Source organism: Carassius auratus, unplaced genomic scaffold, assembly GCF_003368295.1.
Source record: "Carassius auratus strain Wakin unplaced genomic scaffold, ASM336829v1 scaf_tig00217242, whole genome shotgun sequence".
NCBI lineage: Eukaryota > Metazoa > Chordata > Actinopteri > Cypriniformes > Cyprinidae > Carassius > Carassius auratus.
In genome coordinates this window covers 118,717-145,455 of record NW_020528960.1, presented here as the reverse complement: position 1 = coordinate 145,455, position 26,739 = coordinate 118,717, and the positions used below count along the sequence as shown (strand labels likewise).

The following is a 26,739-nucleotide window of genomic DNA, read 5'->3' as shown; positions in this document are numbered from 1 at the left end:
ATGGTTGCTTTGAGACCTGGAGGAATTCTGGGATGTAGAATGTGGATCCTCTTCATCCTTGTCCATCTCATAATGGATCTGTCTGTATGTGCACCAGCAGGCCAAGGGCTCACACTGAAACTACTGCCCAGATCAGTGTCCCGCTGGCAACCACACCCTCTGCCTAGTCGGGACACGCTCACCGGCCAGCACTCGAGGACTCGTGTCTTGCATCGTGGTGTTCCACCTCCCTTGCCATCACTAGGCAATCATGGGGAGCTGGGGGGCACCAAACTGTGGTGGCGGAGAAACCGCAGGTCACTCCAAAAACGACAACTTTGTGCAGATTGCCAATTGACCCCCTCTGAGAAAGGGAAGTCGGCTGCATTACCAGAGGGGAGTAAATCTGATTTAAATCTGCATTTATCTCGCTCACGGAGGCAGCTGAAAGGGGACGGCTATGACTCCCTGGAGGGGAGGACCACTACAGTGGCAGGATTTATTGACTGGGGCCCTACAGGGGCTGATGAGGTGCTTGAGGAGGAGGCGAAGGCGACCCTGAATGCCACCGTCACCTTTTTAGCCCCATCCACCACCACAGTTACCATAACTAGCACTACCACACGCAGCCCCCAAAGGACGTATGCAGAGATTACAACTGCACATCCTAAGAGGCACAGCACCACACAGCCAAGCAACTCCAGAGTGACTGCCAAACCACCGAAACCTTTTGAGGGGACACCAGGTAGGGTGTAAATCTGAATGGCAACTGTTTTTTCATGTGGCTTTTTGTTTTCTAATCTGTGTAAGGTACTTATAATCAGCTTATGTTTGATCACGTATTTAAAATTCAGAGAAGCTGAAACATGCAAAGATATTTCTAGGGGCCTTCAGGAGGTTTAAGGTCATTCATGAGGCCTTTGGGTCTCAAACCACAATGCAGTGCATCAAGATCTGTGTGGGTTCTTTGAAAAACTGAGGGTGGAAAATACTCAGCTCGGCAATTTACAGCAGACAAAGTGGTTGGATTGTCGAAGAGCCAGCAGCATGCATAATTATGGAAAATAAGCAAACATGGAGAAAATAAAAAAATGTACTAGTGTTGAAAGTTTGTCATATTAGTTAATATGCTATTTTGAAAGTTTTGTGCAAAAGTGAAAATGTGTCACTTTTGCTTTTTGTGGCTTAAAGTTTTTTAAGCAGGCAGAAGAATACAGTGTTGTACGTATATGATATGAATCTTTAAATGTTTTTCAAATAAGTATCTTATAAATCAAGGCTGCATTTATTCAATTTAATTCACAGAAACCTGTAATTCCAGTCATATCCTTCAGAAATCATTTTAATCTGCTGATCATATATAATTCTTCAATTACAGTTTATATTAACACTTACATTTGAACAGCAATTTTCAATGACAATTTAACTGGAATTCCTTTCTGAATCCTTTGCTGTTTTTGATATTATGCAATATAGTGTGTGGAATAAGAATTACATTTAAAAAAAAAAAGGTTATTTATTAATGTCCATTTTTTCAACACTCTGTTTCAACTGTGAAATAAGCATCGTAATCATCTCTAAATGTTCTGGAGCCCCGGAAGCCTGAAAATTAGTTTTTATATGCGAAATGTTGCTTGTTTAGTCATTGACTGGGCACAGAGGCAGCAAGATGGTTTTGGTGCTCTTCTGCTGTTACATTTCTCATATTTGGCTCCTTTGGATAATCTAGGCCTTGGTACTGCATGGCAGAGTAGCCTAAATATGGCAACCTCAGTGTCTGTCTGTAGTTTTTGTGAATCCTGGGGAGATTATTCTCTGTCTTAGAAGGATGATGATGATTGGCATAAGCTCTCATGTTCACCATTAGGCTGCAATCTGTCCTCTGTGTTTGGTATTGCACAGCATTAGGCTAGTCATCCATTCAGTGTGAAGTCCTCTGGGTAGATCAACTATTGTGCTCCATAAATCTGTGCAAAAGGGGAAGTGTCTTGACACTTTCTACAAATTAGCTTGACACTATCTGTGTACGCCATGCACAGAGATCTGTTTAAGTTTACACAAAAGCGTGGTTCAGCACCAGACATAATAAAAGGCACATAGCATGACCCCCTAAAACTGACACGTTGCCAATTTGCAGAAAAATATGTTTAAATCCCCTAATTCTACACTACAGATCTGCAGTTCTTCAAAGTTATTAATCTTCACTAGTTTTGCATATTAGCATGCCATATATTACATTAGCTGCGAAAGATATTAACAATGAAGACTCCCATAAAATTTAATTTGTGGTGAGTAATATACAAGCGAGAACAATTTTTACGACTCCCCTGAATGGAGACTTACATACATCCATGCATGTCGAATTGTATTTCTACCAGAAAGACTCGGGAGATAAAAGAATGTACGAAGCATACATTTATTGACAGCTCAGCGAGCACAATTATAAATTTCTTTGGCGGAAGGCCCCATCCATGGCTCGCAATCCGAGGGTAGCGAATCTGCATTTCCTGCCTGAAGACGAAGGCAGGGGCGCAGCAGACCCCCAAAACTAGGTGGATTATGAGACCTCCAGACGGGGCCAGCCTTCCCCCCAAAAAGTAGATGAAGTATACCCACCAGTTGAGAATCCTGAGGTTCCTGGAAGAAATAGAAAGAGAGTTAGCATGACCAGTATAAAGACGTTAGATTAAACTTCTTATAAGTTTTTGCGGAAATAGCCGCAAAATGCCAGACACAGACGGCCACGATAGGCAAACAGAGACAGGCCTTAATAGACCAACAGAAATAGCCACGATAGGCAGACACGGACAGGCCTCGATAGACCAACAGAAATAGCCACGATAGGCAGCACAGACAGGCCTCGATAGACCAACAGAAATAGCCACGATAGGCAGACACAGACAGCCACGATAGGCAGCACAGACAGGCCTCGATAGACCAACAGAAATAGCCACGATAGGCAGACACGGACAGGCCTCGATAGACCAACAGAAATAGCCACAATAGGCAGACACGGACAGGCCTCGATAGACCAACAGAAATAGCCACGATAGGCCAGACGCAGACAGCCACGATAGGCAAACGCGGACAGGCCCCAATTGGCCGAACATGAATAGCCCGATAGGCCAGACGCAGACAGCCACGATAGGCAGACACAGACAGGCCCTAATAGACCGTACATAAATAGCCACGATAGGCCAGACGCAGACAGGCCTCAATAGACCAACATAAATAGCCACGATAGGCCACACGCAGACAGCCACAGTAGGCAGACACAGACAGGCCTCAATAGACCAACAGAAATAGCCACAATAGGCCAGACGCAGACAGCCACGATAGGCAGACGCAGACAGGCCTCAATAGACCATACAGAATAGCCATGATAGGCAGAACACAGACAGCCTCGATAGACCGTACAGAAAAATAGCCATGATAGCCAGACACAGACAGGCCTCGATAGACCATACATAAATAGCCATGATAGGCCAGACGCAGACAGCCACAATAGGCAGACGTAGACAGGCCTCGATAGACCGTACAGAAATAGCCATGATGGCCAACACAGATAGGCCTCGATAGACCATACAGAAAAATAGCCATGATAGCCAGACACGGACAGGCCTCGATAGACCAACGGAAATAGCCGCAATAGGCCAGACGCAGACAGCCACGATAGGCAGACACGGACAGGCCTCGATAGACCGTACAGAAATAGCCATGATAGCCAGACACAGACAGCCTCGATAGACTGTACATAAATAGCCACAATAGGCCAGACGCAGACAGCCACGATAGGCAGACGCAAGACAGGCCTCGATAGACCATGATTAGCCACGATAGGCAGACGCAGACAGCCACAATGGCAGACGCAGACAGGCCTCAATAGGCCATACAAAAATAGCCACAATAGGCAGACACAGGACAGGCCTCAATAGACCGTACAGAAAAATAGCCATGATGGCCGGACACAGACAGGTCTCGATAGACCGTACAGAAATAGCCACAATAGGCCAGACACAGACAGCCACAATAGGCAGACGCGGACAGGCCTCGATAGGCCGTACAAATAGCCATTATAGCCAGACACAGATGGGCCTCGATAGACCGTACAGAAATAGCCGCGATAGGCAGACACGGGACAGGCCTCAATAGACCGTACAGAAAAATAGCCATGATAGCCAGACACAGACAGCCATGATAGGCGAACACAGACAGGCCTCGAAAGACCGTACAAAATATGACATATACAGCCTTAATAGAACATACAGATGTAGTAACACCACCACCAGTAATTGCATGAATTTACCTGATTAGTTACAGGAGAGCTTGCTGAGCTTCAAGAATGGTTTTTGAATCAGGTCTAATGTATGATTCAAACGTTGAGGAAGACCATCTGCCCATGATCTTAATAGCTGATGTAGAGATCCTTCATTCAGCTGCTGAAGTAGCTGCCCCAATTCTGAATGAATGGTCAGTATAGAGAGGGGGGATAGACTGCAGCTTTTGAGAACAGTGGTTAAGTGAGTTCTAAAACAGGCCTTGGAAAAGGGTGCTCCGTTAGGTAAAATAAAGAGCAGTGCGTTTTAAGAAGTTCTAGGCCGGATTTTAAGGAATTCACCATGGCTGAGAAGGGACAGAAATTATTATTGATTTTAGAATTTGTTAGGTGACACCATAACCTTGCACATCAGTTTTTTTTTTTTTTTTTTTGCTTGAGGAAGAGTGTGAAGAATTTAGGTCCGAATCATAGATCTGAAAGGAAATGCCGCGAGCAGGATCAGATTGATTAGTTTTGAAGTGAATTCCCCTGGACGCATCAACCTAGAATAGAATATAAAGAACTTAGAAAGGAGGCCGTAGCGGATGGAAGTAATTAATTTTACGATATGGGCAGGGTAATAGGCAAACGTTTGTCTTTAATTTTGTTGGAAGAATTAGCTAACCCCTTAAATAGTAAAAGAACTGAATATTCAGAAAAGGCTTTGAAAATTAAGATTATAAAATTTAGCGTAGAATTAGATGCTGGCAAGAAGTCTGCAAATAGAGAAATTTAAGAATGCGATTTTTTTTTTTTTTTTTTTTTTGTATATATATATATATATATAGACGAGAAAGGAGCAACGGTCGAAATTAGAATAGGAACAGAAATTTGGGAAGGAAAAACATTTGAAAGCGGACCATGCATACGTGTAAGCTTGATTGTAGAGGAGCGACGCCTTAGAAATGTGATTTCTAGCTGACGCAAGCAGGTCGTTTAGTTTAGTATTATGTCTGCTGACAGAGGGCAGATTGAAGAATCCGGGTTGGCTGAGGGGCACAGCTAGCCTGACTACGTCAGACTTCCTACTTCCGCTCAATTTCATTTCGCTTCTGTACTCAGTCTGACATAGCGTCAGAGCTTTCTGTTTGCCACCGGTCTGAAAACAGCCGGGCCAATCAACGAGCAGAGGGCGGGCTGAGAGCCGTGACGTAGATGCTAAGCGACGAGTTTTACATTGTAGGTTAAAGAAATCGAAAACCGAAACGACCGCGGAAATGGGAAACGAGACACGGGATGCAATTCGCTCTGTTATGGAGAACATTCAACTCTTTTCGAACTGCAAAAGTCATTTACAGCCATGTTCGCGCCGGTATTTCGCTCGCATCATCATGTTTACAGTGGAAGTTCAAACATAGATTGAGATCAATGCATGATGTCTGTGCCTCGATGCGGCTGTACAGGGCAAGACATATGTCATAACTAAACGTATCGGATTGGCTTACAGGTAACCAATGATTTTAACTTCAGACAAGCACCCCCTAGCGAGAGAGAAAACATTTCTCTATTATGCCATTCCGGACTCTGTCTACGAGCAAAGTGAAGTAGCAGAGTCCGGTATTACCAGGCTAGGGCACAGCTGTCTGAAAGTCTAAAGTGAAAAGTAAAGGCCGCAACAGCTGAGTAAGAGACAGAATGAACCAACACCAGTAGATGCACGAAATAAACAAGCCTTGATTGTAGCCTAACCCCTTAACGGTCACCCCCCAATTTATTTATTTTTTTTAATTTTTTTATTTTTTTTTTTTTTTTTTTATTTTATATTTAAAGCATTAGAGTGCACTATCCGAACTAAATTACTGAAATTTATGAACATTTTGGAATATAAACAAATGTTGGTCTCTTTTAAACGAAGAAAATTAGCAGATGTTGGCAAAAGTGGATTTTTTTTTTTTTTTTTTTTCAAAAAGTTGAAGTACCAAAAGTTATAGAAGTTTAAAGTAGGCATAAATCGAATTGACTTAAGCTTACTAGCACACATTTCTAATCTTGATGTAAACAATTATGTCTTCTTAATCTTTATCGAAATCTGAACATTTCCACGCTGTAATGCATATTTTTCTGATGACGTCAGTTTAACGGCATGAGCAGAACCTCCTTAACACACCCCTCCAGCCGTTAGTTTGCTATGAGTGAGACAGGAGACCAGGAGCGCAAACGAACCATGCCTGCTAATTAATATTCGGTTTAAACTGAAGATATGACACTACTCTGAATAAGGTCAGCAGCAACTTCGTTTCACGTGGACTTTAAGATACCTGCTGAGCATTGAGCCGAATTTTACCTACGACTCAAATAAAAGGGTCCATATACGCATCAGCTTGGTAGATCCAGTGTTCATAATAGCACTAGTCCAAGAGTGAGCCATGTAAAGAGGAGGTGAGAGCAGCGGTTCCCTGCATAAGCAGCCATAAAATCCCATTCGAGTATGGAGCATTTCAGGAATAGACGCAAATGAAACAATGACTGAAACAAAGATGAAAGCATAGGATTAAACAACGAATCAGTGTGCTAGACAAGGCATATTTTTAACAGAAATGCGAACAATCTTTATCAGTATAAAAGATTGTCGCGTTTGTTACGAGCCTTAAAGTGCCTCATTACGAAGGAGTTATTCAGAACATTGCATGCACTATGATCAACATCTTAATTATGCTGTGCGAGTCTGCTAGATAAACAAGCACGAAACGCCCAGTGCTTTATTTGAACGTGTGAGTATAAATCCTTGCAGAGAATAAGATTAATGCCCAGGCGCCACAAGTGCATAGAACAAAATGATACTTATAATGCTGTAGACTGATGAAGTAATGGAGGCGAGATGGCGAAAGAGACCGGCAGCCTTGATTCTGTCTGCTGGTCCGAAGAGACTTCATTCGTGCAGGTTCACGTGAGCGTACAGATGAACATTTGTTGATTGAGACCAAAGTCTTTTCAGGTGTTGAGACCCAAGCAGCACTGACGCGACATCTCGGAAAGCACCGGCGTTGCCAAGACCGTTTTTTTTTTTTTTTTTTTTTTTTTTTTTTTTTTTTTCTTCCTTTCCCTTTCCTCTCTTCTTCTCTCTCCTTTTCTGAGGGTTGCTATTTCTGTCCGGGGTTTGAGGTGACCCCAAAAGTGTCATATAGCCCCTAGAATGTGAATTCTACCGATGAATCCTTTTTTAAACGCGATTGGGCTATTTTTTTTTTTTTTTTAGTGACTGGCGGTTTTGGGAAAACCTGGCAACCCTGGAAAGCACACGGAACTCGGCCAATGTTTCACATCTCTGCCGAGAAAAGCTTGTATATCATCCAATACAAACGACTGCAGATAATCACCCGCGACACGGAGCTAAGCCAACGATCCCGTGTGCATCTTAGAGGAACGTCAAACTCTAGATAGTTTGCGGGACATGAACTTAACTATAGCAAGTAAATGAATAAACGCAACAGCTTGAGCAAGGAACAATCAAGTCGGAATCTGTGGTTGTTGTCGCGTCTGCATCTGCGAACTCAAACATGTGTAAGTACGGTCTTTTATACAGGAGTATAAAGACATGATTGGATAATGATGAAGGTAATTAGTGACGAAGTGATTGAGTCTTCCTGGCAGAACTTAGGCTAAAGCTTCCATTTCAGCACAAAGTTCAACCTCCAATCAAATGTCACGGCCTCATTAACCACAGGATTGATTAGCCAAATGAAGTCAATCTGGAGTGTGGACAGCAGTGTCATCACATCTAAAGGCCAGCATCAGGATTGCCTTAATCTCTAAAGTGCTGTGCCAATAATCCTCTTCGCCTTTCTTCCTCTTCTTCATTTCTTCTGATCTTTATAAAGGCTTACCCAGGTGAAGGCAAAACATCAATCGCACCAAACTGACAGTTCACAACCACATAGTCTAACACTATATATATATATAACTGAAAAAAATAATGACTTGTGGTGAAAATATTTGCATGGCAAGTTAAAATCTCAACTACAACACAGAGAAAAAAAAATAGTTTTAAAAACAGTTTTCTCTCAGGAATTAAAAAAAATATTAGAAAGAAATGGCAAGTAAAACACTGAATTAAACTAGAAATTTTGAAGTCGAAAAACTGAAATAGAATTTTCTTGTAAAATATACTCCAATAATCTTTAATCTCAAATATTGAGCTCTGATCCAATTGAATTTCGGTTGTTCCAAAGATGTTCACATTAAGCAGCGTTACTTTAAGTTAATAGTTTGCATAAAACAAAAAATGTTTGTAAAAAGGGAATGTCAAATAGTTATTTGCGTATTGTGGGAACTCTGAGGTAGTGGCTCACATTCGTAGCGTGATGTCACGGTATGTGGAATAAGCAGTTTAATCTAATATTTGCAGCTAAATTAATTTGACTGGTTTGTGTTTTTTGCTCCTGTTTATGAAAGCAAGTGTAATGGGCTAATACAGACGATGTTTTTGCATTATCTGGTGAATAGAAAGAATACCGGTGTTAATTGCAGTTTTAATAGAACTGAGGCGTGAAAATTGAATAATTTGTTTGCTGCACACAGTCCGTAGCTATCTTTTAAGTGCTTTTTTGTCATAAGGGGGGAAAAAAATTGGCTAGTCACTCGTCAGTGACTCTAACAAATAACAAGCGACCTGAGAATATTAAAACTTGATGGAACTGCAGCTGGAAAAAACAGCAAGTTGATATGTAAATCCCTGAAGAATATAATCCTTCACTCTGTTCTACGCTGTCCACATGGAAAGAGTAGTAAACCACATCAAATGTTGCATGTTGTCTCTTGATGGGGCTAGATCTACAGTATCTGAAATATTAATGCATTATGTAGTATGTTGCCTTGCCATATCTTTCATATACAGTATGAAAATGAGTCCTATGTAGTGCCCTTATGGCATGCCATAATTATCCATCTCTGTCAAGCTAAAGCTGAACCGGTCTGATGAAACGAAATACCTATCAAGGTGAAATTCTCTGCTTCCTCGTTCAGTGAGCAACATGGGTAAATTTAGCCCCTCGCAAACCTGCACCAGTACTAAACTGCTTCTGACATGCAAAGTTATGGGGGGAAAATAAGCAATGGGCTGTGAATACAAAACTGGAGCATTAGACATGCATATGAATGGGTGTTCAGCCAGGGAGTTCATTTCAAAGCATAGAAAGTGCATGGAGGTCAATGTAACTGTTCACATGCCTGATTAATATCCAGGACACCAACAGCATTAACTTATTTCATTATTGTATTGGAGATGCTGTATTATCGCAGATTTTTTTGTATAGGGATATTTACCCCAAAGTTAAAATTATGTCAACATTTTCTCCTTTCATATTGTTTCAAACCAGTAGGACTTTCTTTCTTCTGTGGAACACAAAATAATTAATGTAAAATAATGTTTTAAGCATTCATTTGAGAAACTGAAAACTGCTTCATATTTTTTTTTGGAAACTATGATACATTTTTCGGGATTCTCTGATGAACAGAAAGCACAATTTATTTAAAATAGAAATATTTTGTCAAATTGTAAATGTCTGTAATGTTTGATCAATTTTAATGCATCCTTGTTGAATAAAAGTATTAATTTATTTCCTTTTTTCTTTCTTTTTAAATCTACTCATACCAAACTTTTCAATGGAGGTCTATCTTGGTTTCCACAAAGATATGAAGCAGCACAACATTCATATTGATATTCAAAGAAAATAGTTATTTAAAATTGTACAAATATTTAACAAAATGCAGTTTTATGCTGTATTCTGGTCCATTAAATGCAGTCGTGGTGAATATAACTGTTTGACTTTTATACTATGTGCACTTTATGAGAACCATGTGACAACAGCTTTAATCTCTACCCACTTTCATTATATAGAAAAAAAGCAGCTTGGACATTCTGTGTCCAATTACGTCCTTTCTTTTTCACCCATGAAAAAAAGTCATCAAGTATATGATGAGAGAAATTATTTTTTGGATGAAATATCCCTTTATTTTCCTTTAATAGCGAACATTCAAGACCTTTCACTCATTTTAATGAAGAACTATATCAGGCTTTTCCCCAAGGACCATTGCATTGCAACTGTGTGCAATGCATCAACTTCCCTCCATCAGCTCAGTGCTGACTAGACTATATTTTAGAGTTACGTATTATTCCTGGTGACAGCCTTGACTTTGCGGGTCTGTTGGCACAGCACAAGGAAGATTTTATCGCAGCAGATCAAACATGATTCAGCTGTTTACCCATCCATTTGTTTGTGTATGTGTTATGTCTTTTTGTCTATGTGTGCATTCAGAGGGGTCAAGGTTTGGTCCAGTTTGCCCCTACTGGTAGGAACTGTAATTGCACAGTATGGTTCTGCAAATGGCTCTTTTTTTTATTTATATATATATATAAATAATTTTTTTTTTTATTTTTTATTTATATATATATATATATATATATATATATATATATATATATATATATATATATATATATATATATATAAGCAACATATGCACAAATATTAAATTATTTTATACTTTGTATTTATTACTACTTTTTTTTTTTTAAGGTTAGTACTTGTTTCAGAAGGTACAGATAAGTAACATTCCCAAAAATGTTGGCAAATTTATAAAAATGCAATCGTCCTGAGTCCATACCTGTGTAATCATGTGTGTCGTTTGTGTCCATTTAAGATGCTATCATTACCATGAAGATCACAGATGGAGCCATCAGGTTAAAGCTGTGCGTGAGTTGATTAAAATGCAATACAGTCCTGCTGCTCAGCACTCCAAGCTTGTTATCACCTCCCCAGGCTCAAAGGTTAATTGAACATTTAATAAGGAAAAGACAAAATTATGCATCTTTCCAAGCCGGACTGTGCTTAAAAGTTAATGGTTGGAAAATATTTTTTTAGGTTACTTATTTTGTGAAATTATGTTGTGGCATCCCGATTACTCATAATAACGCTCTGCTCAATGAAGTGTGATCAGTAGTAAAATAAGAATTATAGGAATTACTGGAGGGCTGAAAATATTGCTTCCACATTCCACTCAAATGCAAATTGTTATATATTCCATATCTAATCCTTCTCCTACTTTACTGAGGGACAACTGGTATGTTTATATATAATCATTATTTGGAAATATTGGGTAATGTGAATAATAATTAGATATTAATATTTTTATGAAAAGTTATTAATTCACATTACTTTTTGCTTTTTTTATTTAAATAAACATATGATATGTCATATGATCAAACATATGATTATGTAATGTAAATTGAATTGTTAACAAATGTCAGTAAACTTTCAGCACATTATATACCCTTTGACTATTTATTAACTAATGATACATTAAGCATTATATAATGTCTGTTAATGATTTATTAATGAAAGTTATTATAAAGAGTTACTTTTTAAGTTTATTTCCACAATCTTTTACTTTTGTACAATGTAGTATGATGATATGATATTCTGTCATGCTTAAATGCTATGCTTTCGTTTTGACATGACATTTTAAAAATACATATTAATATTCATATTATTATTATTATTATTACAAGGTATTATTTTGTAGTCTGACTAAAATCAAACCTTTAAACTGATAAGCGTGACACACACTCACCAGAATTACAATACCCATAATTCTCACATACTACAACATACATAAAAAAAATTTGCACATCAGATATACCTCAGTTTTTCCCACCAGGGTGCATGGAGATGTTTTTAATTGTATTTGCCAAATACAATAAAAAATAAAATGAATAAATAAAAAGAAAAATAGACTGAAGTATTGAAAAATACATTATTAAAATACACTTGACCTTTATTATGTCAGTCCACCGTGTATGTTTGTTTTGTGGTAACTGAAAGACATTATGTTAGGTCCCAAAGCATGACCCACTGGATGACCTTGTGTTGTAGCAGCAGTACAGCGTTTGTGAGATGTCTTCAGGTGCACTTACTTTTTAAAGTTATTGCCTCCAGTTTTGATGTGCTCCAGTTTTATTAAAAGGCGACATTTTTCCTGTCAAAGGTGTGCTAAATTCCCTCACAGGCCCCTTAGGGATGTGTTTTGCCAGAATTATAATACATGAACTATATTATGTTACAAGTGCTATCTTTCTTAAAACTGTTCAACCAGTAGGTCCGTGTGGTTTCACCGAGGTAAACCTTTTAAAGACGTGATGATAAGCTCACAGGGCTGCTCTGACAGACATCCGTGAAGTAGTTCCATCAGGACAACTTCATTATCTATTAAGTAATACAATCATAGAGTCTACTTTGACCACCTCTCCCTCCCACACTGTACAGAGCGATCGAATTATGCAGGGAAGCCTTTGACACTGGGAAAAGGAATTTAGAATAATTGCCTTTGATCCTCCTTGTCTTTCTCTTTCTCCTCTCCATTTCACCCTGCTCCTGCAGTAAGGGTTTGGGAATGCTGTAGCTCAGTGAAAAGTCAAGTGAGATTGACATTATGACATCTTCGTTAATTGGCAATCGTGAACCATCAGCAGGAGCCATGAGAGTTTGCCCGCAATCAGGTGGGGCGTGTGCGAGGACAACAAACGGAGCAAAGGGGGGAGAAGGTTGACACCCGGAGGAGGAGGAAAGACTTCAAACCCTTCACTACAGATCCAATGCATTCAAAATTAGAGCTGGATATCTGAAGTATGTGGTTGTCGGTTGGTTGGCAAGATTTTCATCAAGCCCGTTCCCACAAATGAACGGGAGAGGGGCACTCAGCAGGAGTCAACAGCTCTGTGCACAGAAAGCTGATGCAATCAAACGTAAATTTAGCTAGATTCACAAAGAGCACAAGGATGGAGATATAGTCATTCTCACTGGTCTGCGAGAGGAGAACTGGTGCAGAAAGAACAGTTTTTTAACTAATGTACTGAGCAAATAGGGTTTACACATGAGAAAGCCTGCGTTTGAATTGCTATTCCTATTTTTGCCCATGAATAAGTTAAGATTCCATTCATAAGTGGAACCCTCTCATTCACATACATTTTTCGGTTTACATGCTTTTAACCTTTTAAAATTCAGTGGCAATGAAGCATAAATTGTGAAACTCAACACGTTCTTGTGCTGAATTATAAAGCATCAGTGTAGTGCTGTGGGCTTTCTGTTATATCACACTTGTTTTGGAACATATGGGTACAACACAAAAGAAGTGATTTTGAAGAATGTTTCAACTGTTTTTGACTATACAGTGAAAATCAGTGGGTTTCAAAACAACAGACCAAAAACTGAAAATAACACACTGGGACATTTTTCAAAATATACTAAAATACTAAATGGTTTTCTGTAATAATTTTCTGTAAAGCAGCTTTGCAACGATTTGCATTGTGGAAAGCGATATACAATAAACTTGAATTGAAAATTTATTTTTATGTTCCACAGAAGAAAGAAAGACCAATGATGAAAGAATATATTTTTGAGTTCATGATTATGTAAATATATGTGTGTGTGTGTGTGTGTGTGTGTGCGTGTGTATGTATGACAGAGATTAAAAAAAAATATTCAGCAAGAGTGCTATTTGAAATAAATGCTGTTTCTTCTTTATTCGTTAAAAAAATCCTGAAACAATGTATAAAAGTTATCACAAAAATATTAAGCAGGTCAAATTTTTCAACATTTATCTTCTAAATAAGTGTTCCTGTAGCTCAAATGGTAACGCATTGTGTAAGCAAGCAAGCGCAAGGTTGGGGGTTCGATTCCCTGGGAACACATGATAGGTAAAAATTGTTAGCCTGAATGCACTGTAAATCGCTTTAAGCGTCTTCTAAATGCAGTAATTTAATTGGGGGTGGTGTTGGCGCAGTGGATAAGTCACATGCCTTTCCACTGTGAGACACAAATGTGTCCCTGAGCAAGACACTCAACCCCTAGTTGCTCCAGAGGTGTGCAACCTCTGACATATATAGCAATTGTAAGTGGTTTTGGATAAAAGCATTGGCTAAATGAAAAAATTTAAGTGTTTATTGAGCACCAAATTAGCATATTAGAATGATTTTTCAATGAAAATGAAATAACATTAAATTTTAAAATATATTAAAATACAAAAGAAATTTTTAAATTTTAAATGTGTCACAATATTAAAATGATACAGTTTTATAATAAATGCAGCCTAGTGAGCATAAGAGACTTCTTTAACATTAAAATGCTATGTTTGTAGAAACACTTATAGAGCAATACAAAAGGTGCAAAAGGAAATGGTTAGATGAAGAAAATGTTCTGATTTGAAACCATGATAATATAATCATAATCATAATATAAAAGCAGCTAAAGGTACTAAAAATCCCCCTTTAAAAGATTCTGAATTTGGCTTTCCATGACAAATATCCATGTTACAAAAAATGGATAATTGCTTTTGGAAAAAGATTAAAAAAATAGATTCATAAACCCCAGAGAATCTCCATGCTCAGATAATATATGCATATACTAATCATTTTATAACTCACAGGGAAAAAGAAAATGTTTAATAGTGCACAGACATCATGGAAAAAAAGATTTTCTGTCTCCTAATACTCTTGCTTTCTTTCTCTCTTTCTCTATGAGATTTCACTCATAATGAAATTACAGCATTCCCAATAAAACTAAATTGACTTATTAGATTACTGTGAAAAATATCTGGTGTTAGTGCTGGGAATTGCAGCAAATTTTTTTTACCAAGGTATGATTTTGGCGGGATTGGTGCTCCTGTAAAGTCAATTTAAACTTGCCATTTGAAGTTTGAAGTGTCTGGATACTCCTGCATACAAATTCTGAAAGTCCTTTTTTGTCACTTTCATGATCTTGGGTTTTGAATGTACGGTCAAAGCTTTTGCTTTGCCATGAGTCCATCCAAACCACAGCATGAATTAAAACACTCAGTGAAGGCATCTTCTTTCCACTCCATCTCACTAGCCCTTTACAGCCATCTGTAGCTGCAGATGCCAGGCTTGGGCTGCATTAATAGAGCATTTAGCTGACAGATCCACACAATGTCCAGCTCCAAACCTCTAAATGTCCTTTAGGTGCATAGAGGAGTGTCTGTGTCTGTGGTCTCTGCTCTATGGGGTCCCAGCAGCACAAACTCATAACCATCAGTTAAAATACTTCCCCCTGTGTCCTTTGCATATTTTTCTTCAAGGTCCTATACGTATTAATGGTGCTATTTGGGTTTTATATTTGTCCTAGTTTTTCAACTCTTAAAAATATATATATATTTCCACTACTGTCCTATTTTAAAGGCAGTCTCATGACATTTCACTTTGTTAAGCCTAACTTTTATCTGGACCAGTTTACTCTGCTATATATCACTGACAACTAGTGGATTTTTGTTCATGTGTTTTGTACATCCTGGTTCTACTTTTTTTTCTTTTTTTTACTGTAAAGGCAACGCTATACAGCATATACAAATATATTATTCCATGTATTTCCATGAAAAACTATAATCAGAACAGGACAATAAAGGACAAGAAAAATGTTTTATAGTATTATTGATTGCAAGGATAAAGTGGAGGATAAACAAAGCTCTACATTCCTTTTGTAGTACAAAAAAGTATTACTTTTTTGTTATTTTTACACATATATTCATATTAAATACTTTTTTTGTAACAATTTTAAAGTATTCAGACATTGACTGACTAGTGTGATATTTTGTGAATAGCTCAACAATATATTTTATTAAAAATTAAAAATATAAACCTCTCCCATTTAGAATCAGATATTTTTTTTCATATACATAAAGTCAGTTATCACTAATTATGATATTTTAATAATTTTTCAAAAAAAAAAACCTTTAACATACAGTAAAATTATTTTTATAAACCGATACCTCGATTACAAATGAAAGCAAATTTACATTTAAACTTCCTTTTGCTATTTTAGCTTGAGGGGTGCAATTCTTACACTTTAATATAAATTCCCATTGGGTTTTTTTTCATCCCTGACTGATTAATATTTTTTATCATCTGTCCATGCAACCTTGAAAATGTCATAATAAAAGGAATGTTATGTCCAAAAAAGTTATTGAATTTTGATTATAATGAAAATAAAAATTTTAATTCTCACTTTATGAGGTTTTGTCACATTAATATGAGTTCCCCTAGCCTGTCTATGGTTCCCCAGTGGCTAGAAATTTCAATAGGTGTAAACCAAGCCCTGGGTGTCCTGTTCTGCCTTTGAGAAAATGAGAGCTCAGACGGGCTGATCTGGAAAGGTTACCTCACCTTTCTCTGCTTTGCCTGTCCAGAGAATTTGGAGAAAATGTATTCAATTTTTTTTTTTTTTACATTAAATTCAGTCGCAATGTCAGCACAAGCTTTACCAACAGAATTTTAAGATATGGATTCGACAGCACAGCCACAAACAGTGAGTAACAGTGTTCATTAATGCCTGATCTGTGATCAGTGATTTCTGATGTGTAGCTAATTATTCAAGTTCACACTTTCTCAATCGTTTTACAATTACTGTTTATACATCAGTAGTCAAGCAGTGACTAAATGATCAACTTCACATTGTTTCTCTTAGTAACATGAAACAAATCTGTTATTTAAATTGTGATTTAACTACAGACAGCGATTAAAGAAGACCCCTTTATATTGTTCACAGCTGTCAGTCACACATCGCGAGTATATCTGCACATTTGCCCAAACTGATGTTATAATGAATGACGCTGTTATGCTGCACAACCATCTCTTACTGTATTCATGTTGATATTGTGTTTGCAGTTAGTTGTGGTTAGTTGTAGTTAGTTGACTCTACTCAGTGGTGCCAGATTGTATGGACAATTTCCAGCCCCATAGCTCACAAAACCCGCCCACTCCAACAACAAAAAAACGCCCAAAAATGTAAGTGTCAAAATAGTGTGATAGAATATGTCAGTCAAGACTGTTAAGAGCCATTTCAACTCATTAAAACAAAATAATGACAACAAAATAATATATAATAACGTTAGATACATTTCCCATGGATAAAATCGGGGCAAATATATTAAAGACAATTACCAAATATGCTTTGCCTAAAATATGCACCGTCAAAACGGCAATCAAGTATTTTACCGATACCCTCGAAAAAACACATCCATCATTTTCAGTGTCAACATTCAGAATTTAAATGCAAAAAAGTGCTAAGTTGCAGTGATATTAGAGCCTTTGTGTCATCTCTCCCTCAACAGATAAGTGAAAACACTTATATTTAGGCATTATGATCACTCATGTGGTTCATACATTTAAAATTAGATCCGTTATCGTGCTAAAAACCCATCACTCATGCATCATCAGGTTTGTCTGCAGATCCCAAGTGATTGGCTAAAAGTAGCCTACGGCCGCGAAGTCCACATCAGCATCAGCACCTCACTGCAGTGTGCCTGTGTTTATAACATCGTGATGACTGTTTGGGTGCAGTATATGCACAATTGGGTTTGTTTGTTAACCAGTTAGCCTATACAATTTATATTGTTGAAAACTGACCCCAAACCAGCCCAAATTTTGTCCACTTGCCAAAGCCAATTTTTCATCTGCACAATCAATTTCAAAACCGCCCAATCTGGCAACACTGAGTATACTCTCTAATCAATGCTCATCACTGCAGCCTTTCTTGTGATGGGAAAAGATTAAAAAAATAATAATACTATAATCTACACTTACACGATTCGTTAATTTCGACAGCTGTATTAGTAAAAAAAAAAAAAAACAATTGTAAAAGTAAAATTTCCACATATAATACGAATTTCAAATGCAAAGATGTCAGCCAATCACAACAGTTGGAGTCTCACAGCAGACACGCCCCTTCAAACAGAGCATTCAAGCCAGAGGCCTAAAATCAGGATATAAAAATGCCTTTTATTTCCAAATTTTATTATGTAAAAATCATACTAACATTAAAGTACATAAAAAAAAACATAAAAAAAGAGAAAATAATCCACATCATGGGACCTTTAATAGAATACCAATTTTGAATGGCTGTTTATTGAGGCTACAGGGGGGTCATGTTAATCAGCCAGCCTTGAATTCTTTGAAACAATTGAATCAAACAACACTCCAAAATAGTTAAAAAGAAAAAAAAACACATAGCAATATCTCTGGGTGTGAGGATTCTGCATCTTTGTGGTTTGGAGAGTTTGGGATGTAGAGTATAGTGCCTATGAGGGTTGGGCTCTTTTGTCCTGATTATTGGCAAGGCGCCCAGGGAAACAAAGGCTCACCCTGAGCACCTGAAGCAAGGTGACTCCATGTCTGTACCATACCACAGGGATGTTTTCCTCTTTTGACACTTTCCCTGACTGGAATTGGTGAGCCTATCTCTCTCATTATAGGTCCAGGTGCGACAAGATGATGTACGCCCTGTTCTCTTTGCCTGGGTGGCAGTAATAAGAATATAATGGGGGTACATTTGCATTCGTCTACTCTGGTATTATAATGCTCTACATTGCACAAATGTGGTGGGAGAATAAAAAATTAGAGCCAAAATCAATACATAAAACAAAAGCCCAAGAAGCCAACAAGAGTTCTGATTCAGAGCAAGGCTGAGGACGAAGAGCTCGTCTCATAAAATTTCAGAGATGCATAAACACCTTAATATATCACCTGACACACTCTCTCAATTCAATCTGCTGCCTTCCATTTCAGAGTTAGAGGGACGGAGAGGGAAATTTAAATGCTGTCTGATATGTTTATGTGTTTGTGTTGCTGGGGGACTACATGCCAAGGAGCAGTGTTCAGGCCAGGGACTGAGATTATATTAACCCAGCTCTGACCCAGACGCAGAACACAGGGAGGGAAAGTGAGGGAGAGCTTTCCCAGATGCATCTGCATGCTTCCATCAGTCACAGTGCCAGGTAAGCAATCAGGAAGAATCAGAATGTCAGTATAAGGGTAAACGAGTGTCTGAACTCCTCTGAACCTTAACCAGTTCTCCTCCAGGTCAAACAAACAACCTGTAAGCCATGCACTGCCTACAATGAATCAAAACTGCATTCGAACAAACTGATTTCTTTTCAGGATCAATATTTCCAACCCCCTTATTAGACTGATTGATTAGAAATATTCAAGAACAAATTTCATTATCAATTAGTTGGTCTGCACACCATGCAGAATCTGCTAGTGACATCGTTTTACAGTACTGAAAAATGCATTTCTATGGACAACACACTACTAAATAATAGAGTGCATAACACTAGATGTTCAAAAACATGAGAATGCTTTAAATTAAGTGCTTCAAAAAAAATTCCATAAGGAGTACTACTCAGCAGAGCTTGTTGGCCCTCAAGGCTAATGTAATCTGTCAGAACTGGCCCAGATGTTTACGCCACATACACACATATACAGCATGTACAGGTTTGGAAACATGCACACATGTGCACAAAACTGAAGTGTTTAACTCTCTCTCTCTCTCGCTCTCTCTCTCTCCTCTGTTTATATCCCATTTCTTTTCGCTCTCTCTCTCTAGTATTGATTATTCAGCCAGAACCTGAGGGGCACAGCACCCCAGAGGTCGGTAGGGTTAAGTAAACCATTCCAGGGTTTTCTGTACAGCAACACAGTATAACATAACTTGGCCATTTCTGCCAGCACTGAGACATTCCTTTAATTGACTCTAAAATGAAAAACGCCTAACACAAGGGGCACTAGAAAGGAAAATGATGTGTATAAACTGACTGAAGCACACACATATACAGTAGCAAAACAAGCATACTTGCTGCTATGTTAGCTGAATAAAACAAATGCATTAGGAAGAGGATGCTGGTTTTGAAATGATATATTTTTTTTATTTTATTTTTTATACTGAATAATGCAAACAGTCTGACGGTGTGGTGGTTGCAAACTGGGTACTGAGGTGGAGTGCATTATTTTGTTATATTTTTTCCAAAGAAAAAACAAAAACAAAAAGACTTTGTTTTTGATTACTGCCAAACAGTGTCAACATTGAAAATCTTTAATCTTTACATTGTAAATCAATTACTGTAAATCTTGTTTCAGCCTCAAATGTTAATGAGTTGCGGAAGCAACACATATGGGTAGTTGATGCATAAAATGTGCCTTTAACCTAAAATAAGGATGTACTGCATAAGTGGCCACATTTCTGTTTTGTTTTTCACAGTCTTAATTCATTTAAAGGGTCTTGTCATGTAATCAATAAATTAAGAAATATATGCATATAAGTACATATTGTTGACTCATTGACATTGCTTTTGTTTGGTATGCTGCTTCTGTTAATGTGTCTACTAATTTCATATATGTAAATATTGCACTTAGTCTCCCAATTAATATATCATAGCACCTGAATACATAATAATTCTAAAAGAATCAGCAAAATATTTGTACAAATTATTTTATTATCTCACTGTCCTAAAAGTATTTTATGCCAACCACCCATATCTTAAAAGAAACACTTGCACAGACTTAATCTTGTACTTGTAATTTGTAATGTACAAAGGTGGCATAAATGTATTTATAGATAAATCACTTTTGTGGAACACAGTTTAATAAACTCTGATGTCTTTTAATATAATAATAATAATATATATATATATATATATATATATATATATATATATATATATATATATATATATATATATATATATATATATATATATATATATATAACCCTAAAAAACTAATCCAATAAAATGCAATATTCAAAATAGAGGCAAAACACCTGTAAAAAAACATGGAAAAATTCCTTCATTATTAATAGAGTATATTGTTTATATATATTTTTTTTATCCCCACCCAAGATTACATTATAACTTACACACAGCCCACGTTCAAATGCTGTCTCATACTGAGCTTGACACTTAACCCCATGTGAAGCTAAAGCGCGAGGTGAGGTAAGGTTAACTACTGTTATAACTCTGAAATGGTTATGTGAATAAATTAATGCTAAACTTTGAAACTCCATTAAGTCCTGCACACTAAACACTCGCATAAATGTGCTAAGCTGTACCACATTCTCATATTCCAGATACTTTAATATGGATGCTGCTCTTCCTTGCAGACCCGCACACAAACACTTTAATATTGATGGGCAAATCCATAAAATTGCTTTCTTCACTCTTATCAGCTCCAGCAAGTAATGGAAGTCGTGGTACTCTTTATATCTAAATGTCTGTAACTGTGGCTCCCCGCGGGGTTTCATTCCTATCCATTCGGGAGTGACGGAGTGAGAAAGACTGCATAGCTCATACTGTAGTTCTTGCGACACTCTTTATTCTGGAACAAAGTGTTCTTGTTCTGCTTTAATTGTTGTTTGCTGAACTTTAGCCAGCTGGTATGCTTGCCATCTTCTCCCAGTCAAGCTGTTTCATGCTCCAGACTTTGTGAAATGGTGTAACGGTGGCAGACGGGGCTTAGAAGATGCTATTCTGGCATAGATAGAGCAGTACATGTTAAGATGCAGTATCAGTGTTATTGCAATCAAATACCTTGCAAGAGGCACTGGCACTCACATTAGTTGCCATAGAGACATTGATAACTATGCTGTCTTTGTTTTTTCTCTTCTTAGGTCTGGCTGTTCACCAGATCATCACCATCACTGTGTCCCTCATCATGATCGTTGCAGCCTTGATCACGACTCTAGTCCTTAAAAACTGGTAGGAAACATTCTTTTCTTTCAGTACTGTGTCAGTGACCTCTGTCTGTGTTCCTCCTGTTTGTCTCTCCCTATTCCTGTCCCTCTGTCTGTTTATTATCTGTCCTTTTCTATCACTCTGTCTGTCAATGTGGACAGTGACCCCTTATTGCACCAAGCAATCTGGATACTCGTACACAATAGTTCTTTCCCAAACCTTTTGAGCTTCTTCTGTAGGCAGCATTTTAAGGCACCCAATATAACTTCTTTTGATCTCTATGAATCTTCTACTGAGACAGCATTATCAGAGTGCATTGCAACATGAATGTGGGAGATATATATATGTGTGTGTGTGTGTCACAAAGTGTTCATTAAATTATAAAATTATTTTAAAAAATGGTTAATAATATAAATAATGCTAATAAAAATGGAAATAACAAACAATTGTAAAAATAATATTTAGAAACTAAAATGTTCATTAAACAAGAATAAACAAATACTGAAAATTACTTATGAAAAATCATAGTAATAATAAAAATATATTTGTAAATTATTAGAAACATACTTTTTTTTTACATTATTAAAATACTTGAAAAAATATTTTTTAAAATTGTCAAAAGTATATGAATAAAAGTTAATTAAAATAATGAAAATAATTATGTTTACTATTCAAGGCAAAAAAAAAGGTAGTTATAATAGTTCAATTCAAGTTTATTTGTATAGCACTTTTTATGATACAAATTAATGATTTGTATCATCTCTTCTCAGGTGTTCTGGATCCAAACTGAAGCTTGTGTGAATCCTAGTTACCACATGATGTAAATCCCGTGGCAAAACAGAGAAACAAATAGAGACATCATTAGCGTAACTGCTATTCCAACCAAATAAAATTAATTAGTTTAACCCAAGCCAAAGAATAATAATGCACATCTGATCAGATACAACTGCAGTCACAAATTATGAGATGCATGCTTGGTGAAAGAGATGTGCTTTTAATCTAGATTTAAACAGAGAGAGTGTGTCTAAACCCCGAACATTATCAGGAAAGCTATTCCAGAGTTTGGGAGCCAAATTCGAAAAAGCTCTAACTCCTTTAGTGGACTTTGCTTGAAATCAGCTTTTGTTGAGTCATTTTGCTGCACTTTGCTGGCTATGTAGAGCATTTCAGATCAGTAATTTTCAATCAGAATGCCTATTTAGGAAATACACAGTGAGGAGGCTTACTACGTTTCGAACAGAGCTAAATTTGTCTGTGTCTGCCTCCCCAGTCCATGTTAAATGTTGGACAGACACAGCGGTTCAAGGTATGATTTTATGTTGGCTTTGTGAATTTGGTGCGTGTTTTTGTAGTTGTGCGCAGTCCGGGAATGGCCGACACAGCAGCCATCAGAGAAAGATCAACCAGCAAGAGGAGAGCTGTCAAAACCTGACCGACTTCACGCCCGCCCGCGTGCCCAGTAAGATGGACATCTTCACCGCCTACAATGACAGTTTACAGTGCTCACACGAGTGCGTGCGGGCCGGCATACCGGTGTACACAGATGAGATGATCCAGCACACACCCATCTACAAGACCTCCTACAATGGAAACAGGCAAGAGTCCAAGATTAATATATATTCTGTAGAAAAAACTGGGCTGGATGTTGCTGTTGCTGACAGTGAAGATACTGCACTGGCAGCCCTGTCCGTACATTCTGACAGGGTTTGGCTTCCTCATAGCTTAGAGTAGGTTCAGTGCTGTCAGAAATAATGTTCATTCTAAAAAGCTTGAACACTGGACCAAAGCAGAGCAGAAGAAACTTTATCCACAAATGTATAACATGCTGTTTAAAGTGCACATCACATTTAACCCTGGCTGTTAGCCATTTTCTCTCTCTTTTTTTTATTTTTTACTAAGGGGGCATTTGCACAACACCGTTTTCACCTAAAAACAGAAGAAAAGCACACATTTTACAGTGCAGTCTCAGAAAAAATGGTACAAAACTGTCACTGGACTGGCATCCAAAAAACATTAAAAAAAAAAACGTAAAAAAGTTAAACGTTACATAATTTGTACCATTTTTACCCCTAAATGGTAAATAAAGTACCTTAGATCTAAGAGGTAGTTTCTTAACCCTTTCACGCGTGTGTTTGAAATATTCACACTGACCCCCCACAGTGAGTTTTTTTTACGGCGACTGTTATTTTAGAACGTATCGCCTTATTATTTCCATGGCGACGTGACACACTGCAGCCACAATAGCACTGTATGAAAGATATATCGCTTTTACTTAATTTTTTCAATGTAATAAAACAATCACAAACTTGTTAACTGTGTCATGAAATGATATTCCGATTCTCAAATACATGGAAGTGAATGTGTTTTGTGGTTTACAAACCTTCATTATGATCTTGTTAGTTGATCTATACTGAGTGATGGGCACAGCAATCCAGAGAAACATACTTTATCTGCCAGATTTACAACACATTCTCGTGAAATACATGAAAGTAAGTGATTGGTGAATTAGAAGAATAGAGAGAAGTTTATAGTTACCTACACACAGGGCCGTCCCAAGCTGGACCCATCGTCAAATTATAATTGACTGGATTTTTATTACTGCTGTAAAATCAGTGTGTATTACTTATTGTTTTTCTAGTAGTTATGTGTTTTTAATGTCTGAAACTTAAAATAAACATTATGTGGTTGAAAACTACATAATTGTGATACATGACAAGCGCAGATTGAGCCCATCATTGGCTCGGCTCCAGTCAAAGCGCAAAAGCACATTTGAATCTGGCTGTACTTTCTAAATCCCATATGTGTGACCGTACTCCCGTGTGGCACAGAAATAACGATCCCACATGTGGGACTGTAGTACTCAAGTGATTCAAATGACATATTTGTGCCTGCAGTGTAAGTGCAGAGTTTTGTACCTTTTTCTGAATTGTTCTTTAGCTGAGAGACAAAGAACATGTTTCCATGTTAAAACGTTCTTAGAGAAGTTGCGTGTTTAAATTCTTCCACTGTAATGCAACACCACTACAGCCATTCACACACACACAGACAGACTCTCTTGCTGTTGCATCGTGCCTCATGCTGTTTTTCATGTAGTGATGAGTTACATTTGAGATATTTATGACAGCTTTTCAAGTTAATAATAGTTCAACTTTAAATATCAGAGGTCTTAAAACCCCTGCATTTTGTTTCATTTAAACTGTTTTTGAATGCAAGAATGTCTTCATTTAAAAAACAACAACAATAGGCTGTATATATATATATATATATATATATATATATATATATATATATATATAATTTTTTTTTTTTTTACCATTCTTAAAGTGCTGCTTTTAACATGTTTCTCTGCTATGATCTTCAATAATAGAATAATTTAGCCTTTAATGTGCATTTTGGAAATAACCAGTTTAATCTGCCAGAGAGTCATTATTCTTCAGACAAGTATGTTGTGACAGTTGTTTAGTCTTGTTTTTTCCATTCTTCCATTGCCCTGGTCTTTACAAAAGAGTATGAGTATGAGCTTTAAATTGTATGAATAGTATCAGTGTAGTTTCATTTAATAGTTTATGCTTCAGAACGCAATAGCCTAGATGAGAGGGTTTAGAGGAAATGTAATTGTGGATGCTTTGTTTGTGGAATAATGTAGTCGCCACATAAAAAAAAATATATAAACATATATATATATATCAGGGAATAGGACAGAAGTGCTTATATCTGCAGCAGGACTGAAGAGCTGATCTCTCTGTCTATTCCAGACCGTCGCCCACTGAAAGGCAGCTAATCCCTGTGGCCTTTGTGTCGGAGAAATGGTTTGAGATCTCCTGTTGAGGCCCTTTTACTACCTTTGGGTTGAGCCCACGTCTTCAGTTTGTGCCCTGGTACGTACTATATTTCATATGACTCTGAAGTCCACATAGTGTAATTCTGACACGTGCTTGTGTACTTAATAGAAAGTCACAGTTTCTTGTGGTTTGTGGATCATGTCTTTTAAAAATTCTGCTGAAACAGAATTTACACCAACAGCAGAGATATAGTGTGACATGAAAATACTAATATAATGGTAACACTTGTATCATAAACTAACAATGAACACCTTTTATGGAAATAATTGGTAACAATTTCACATATTGAGCAATGCATTTGCTACAGTATTTATTATTCAAACAATACATTTGTTACAGTATTTATTCATCTTTGTTAAAAAAAGTAAAAAAAAAAAATATATATATATATATTATGTTCTTTAAAGTAACATGTAAGTTAAATCTTAAATTTTTTCTTACATACTTTTACAGTAGTTTATTTATTATCAGTTCTTATTCTATTTAAAAAAGTCAATTTAATATTTAAATACTTAATTTAATCTTTTCAATGTATCTTTCAGGATCTCATTGGAAAACCTGTGAGTCAAACACAAAAGACTAAAACACAATAAAGCAAAACAAAACCGCAAGAACAACAACGACAAGCAATTACAGAGATGGGAAGTGAGATGATCAAACAGTTTGTACAAATGTTTGATCTCTCTAGAAATGGACTGAAGATGTTTATTTTTCTAGACTGATGCAGTGCTATGGATACCACTCCCAAATTATTTTCCATAGACATGCGATCATTTTAGAGATGCTTTACCTAGAGCTGATATATTGAATATGTGTATTACTGCACATGTGGGTGTGCTGGAGTGGAGAGGCCATGGGACGCTATCTGACATGATGATACGTCTGCTTGTGTGGAGAAAAGACTCTCCTGAACTTTGTGCCAATAATGCCATTATGTGCCACTACATATATAGATGGGACGCATTCAGTTTTGTGGAAAATTACAGACACATCATGTAATTTCAGTGACTGTCTCCCAATATCAATGTGTCATCCGTTTTTGTATAAAAAGTATGAATATGTATTTGAAATATGTTTTGAAATAGCTGA

The 26,739-nt window shown here is 37.2% G+C and overlaps 1 protein-coding gene across 1 annotated transcript; it reads left to right on the top strand.

Annotated features, from left to right (window-relative positions):
* On the top strand, window positions 1-26,276 carry LOC113100308 (adherens junction-associated protein 1-like). Its single transcript, XM_026265095.1, has 5 exons — window positions 1-724; window positions 21,745-21,832; window positions 23,161-23,403; window positions 25,564-25,686; window positions 26,193-26,276. The coding sequence occupies exons 1-4, from the start codon at window positions 1-3 to the stop codon at window positions 25,634-25,636; spliced, it is 1,128 nt and encodes a 375-aa protein (XP_026120880.1). The 3' UTR covers window positions 25,637-25,686; window positions 26,193-26,276.
* The last annotated feature ends 463 nt before the right edge of the window (window positions 26,277-26,739 follow it).

Bases quoted from the DNA above. Each gene is read 5' to 3' on its own strand.
- LOC113100308 (XM_026265095.1), top strand. From the start codon at position 1: ATGGTTGCTTTGAGACCTGGAGGAATTCTGGGATGTAGAATGTGGATC. The intron at 725-21,744 runs GTAGGGTGTAAA...TTCTCTTCTTAG, and splicing joins ACCTTTTGAGGGGACACCAG to GTCTGGCTGTTCACCAGATC. The intron at 21,833-23,160 runs GTAGGAAACATT...GTGTTTTTGTAG, and splicing joins ACTCTAGTCCTTAAAAACTG to TTGTGCGCAGTCCGGGAATG.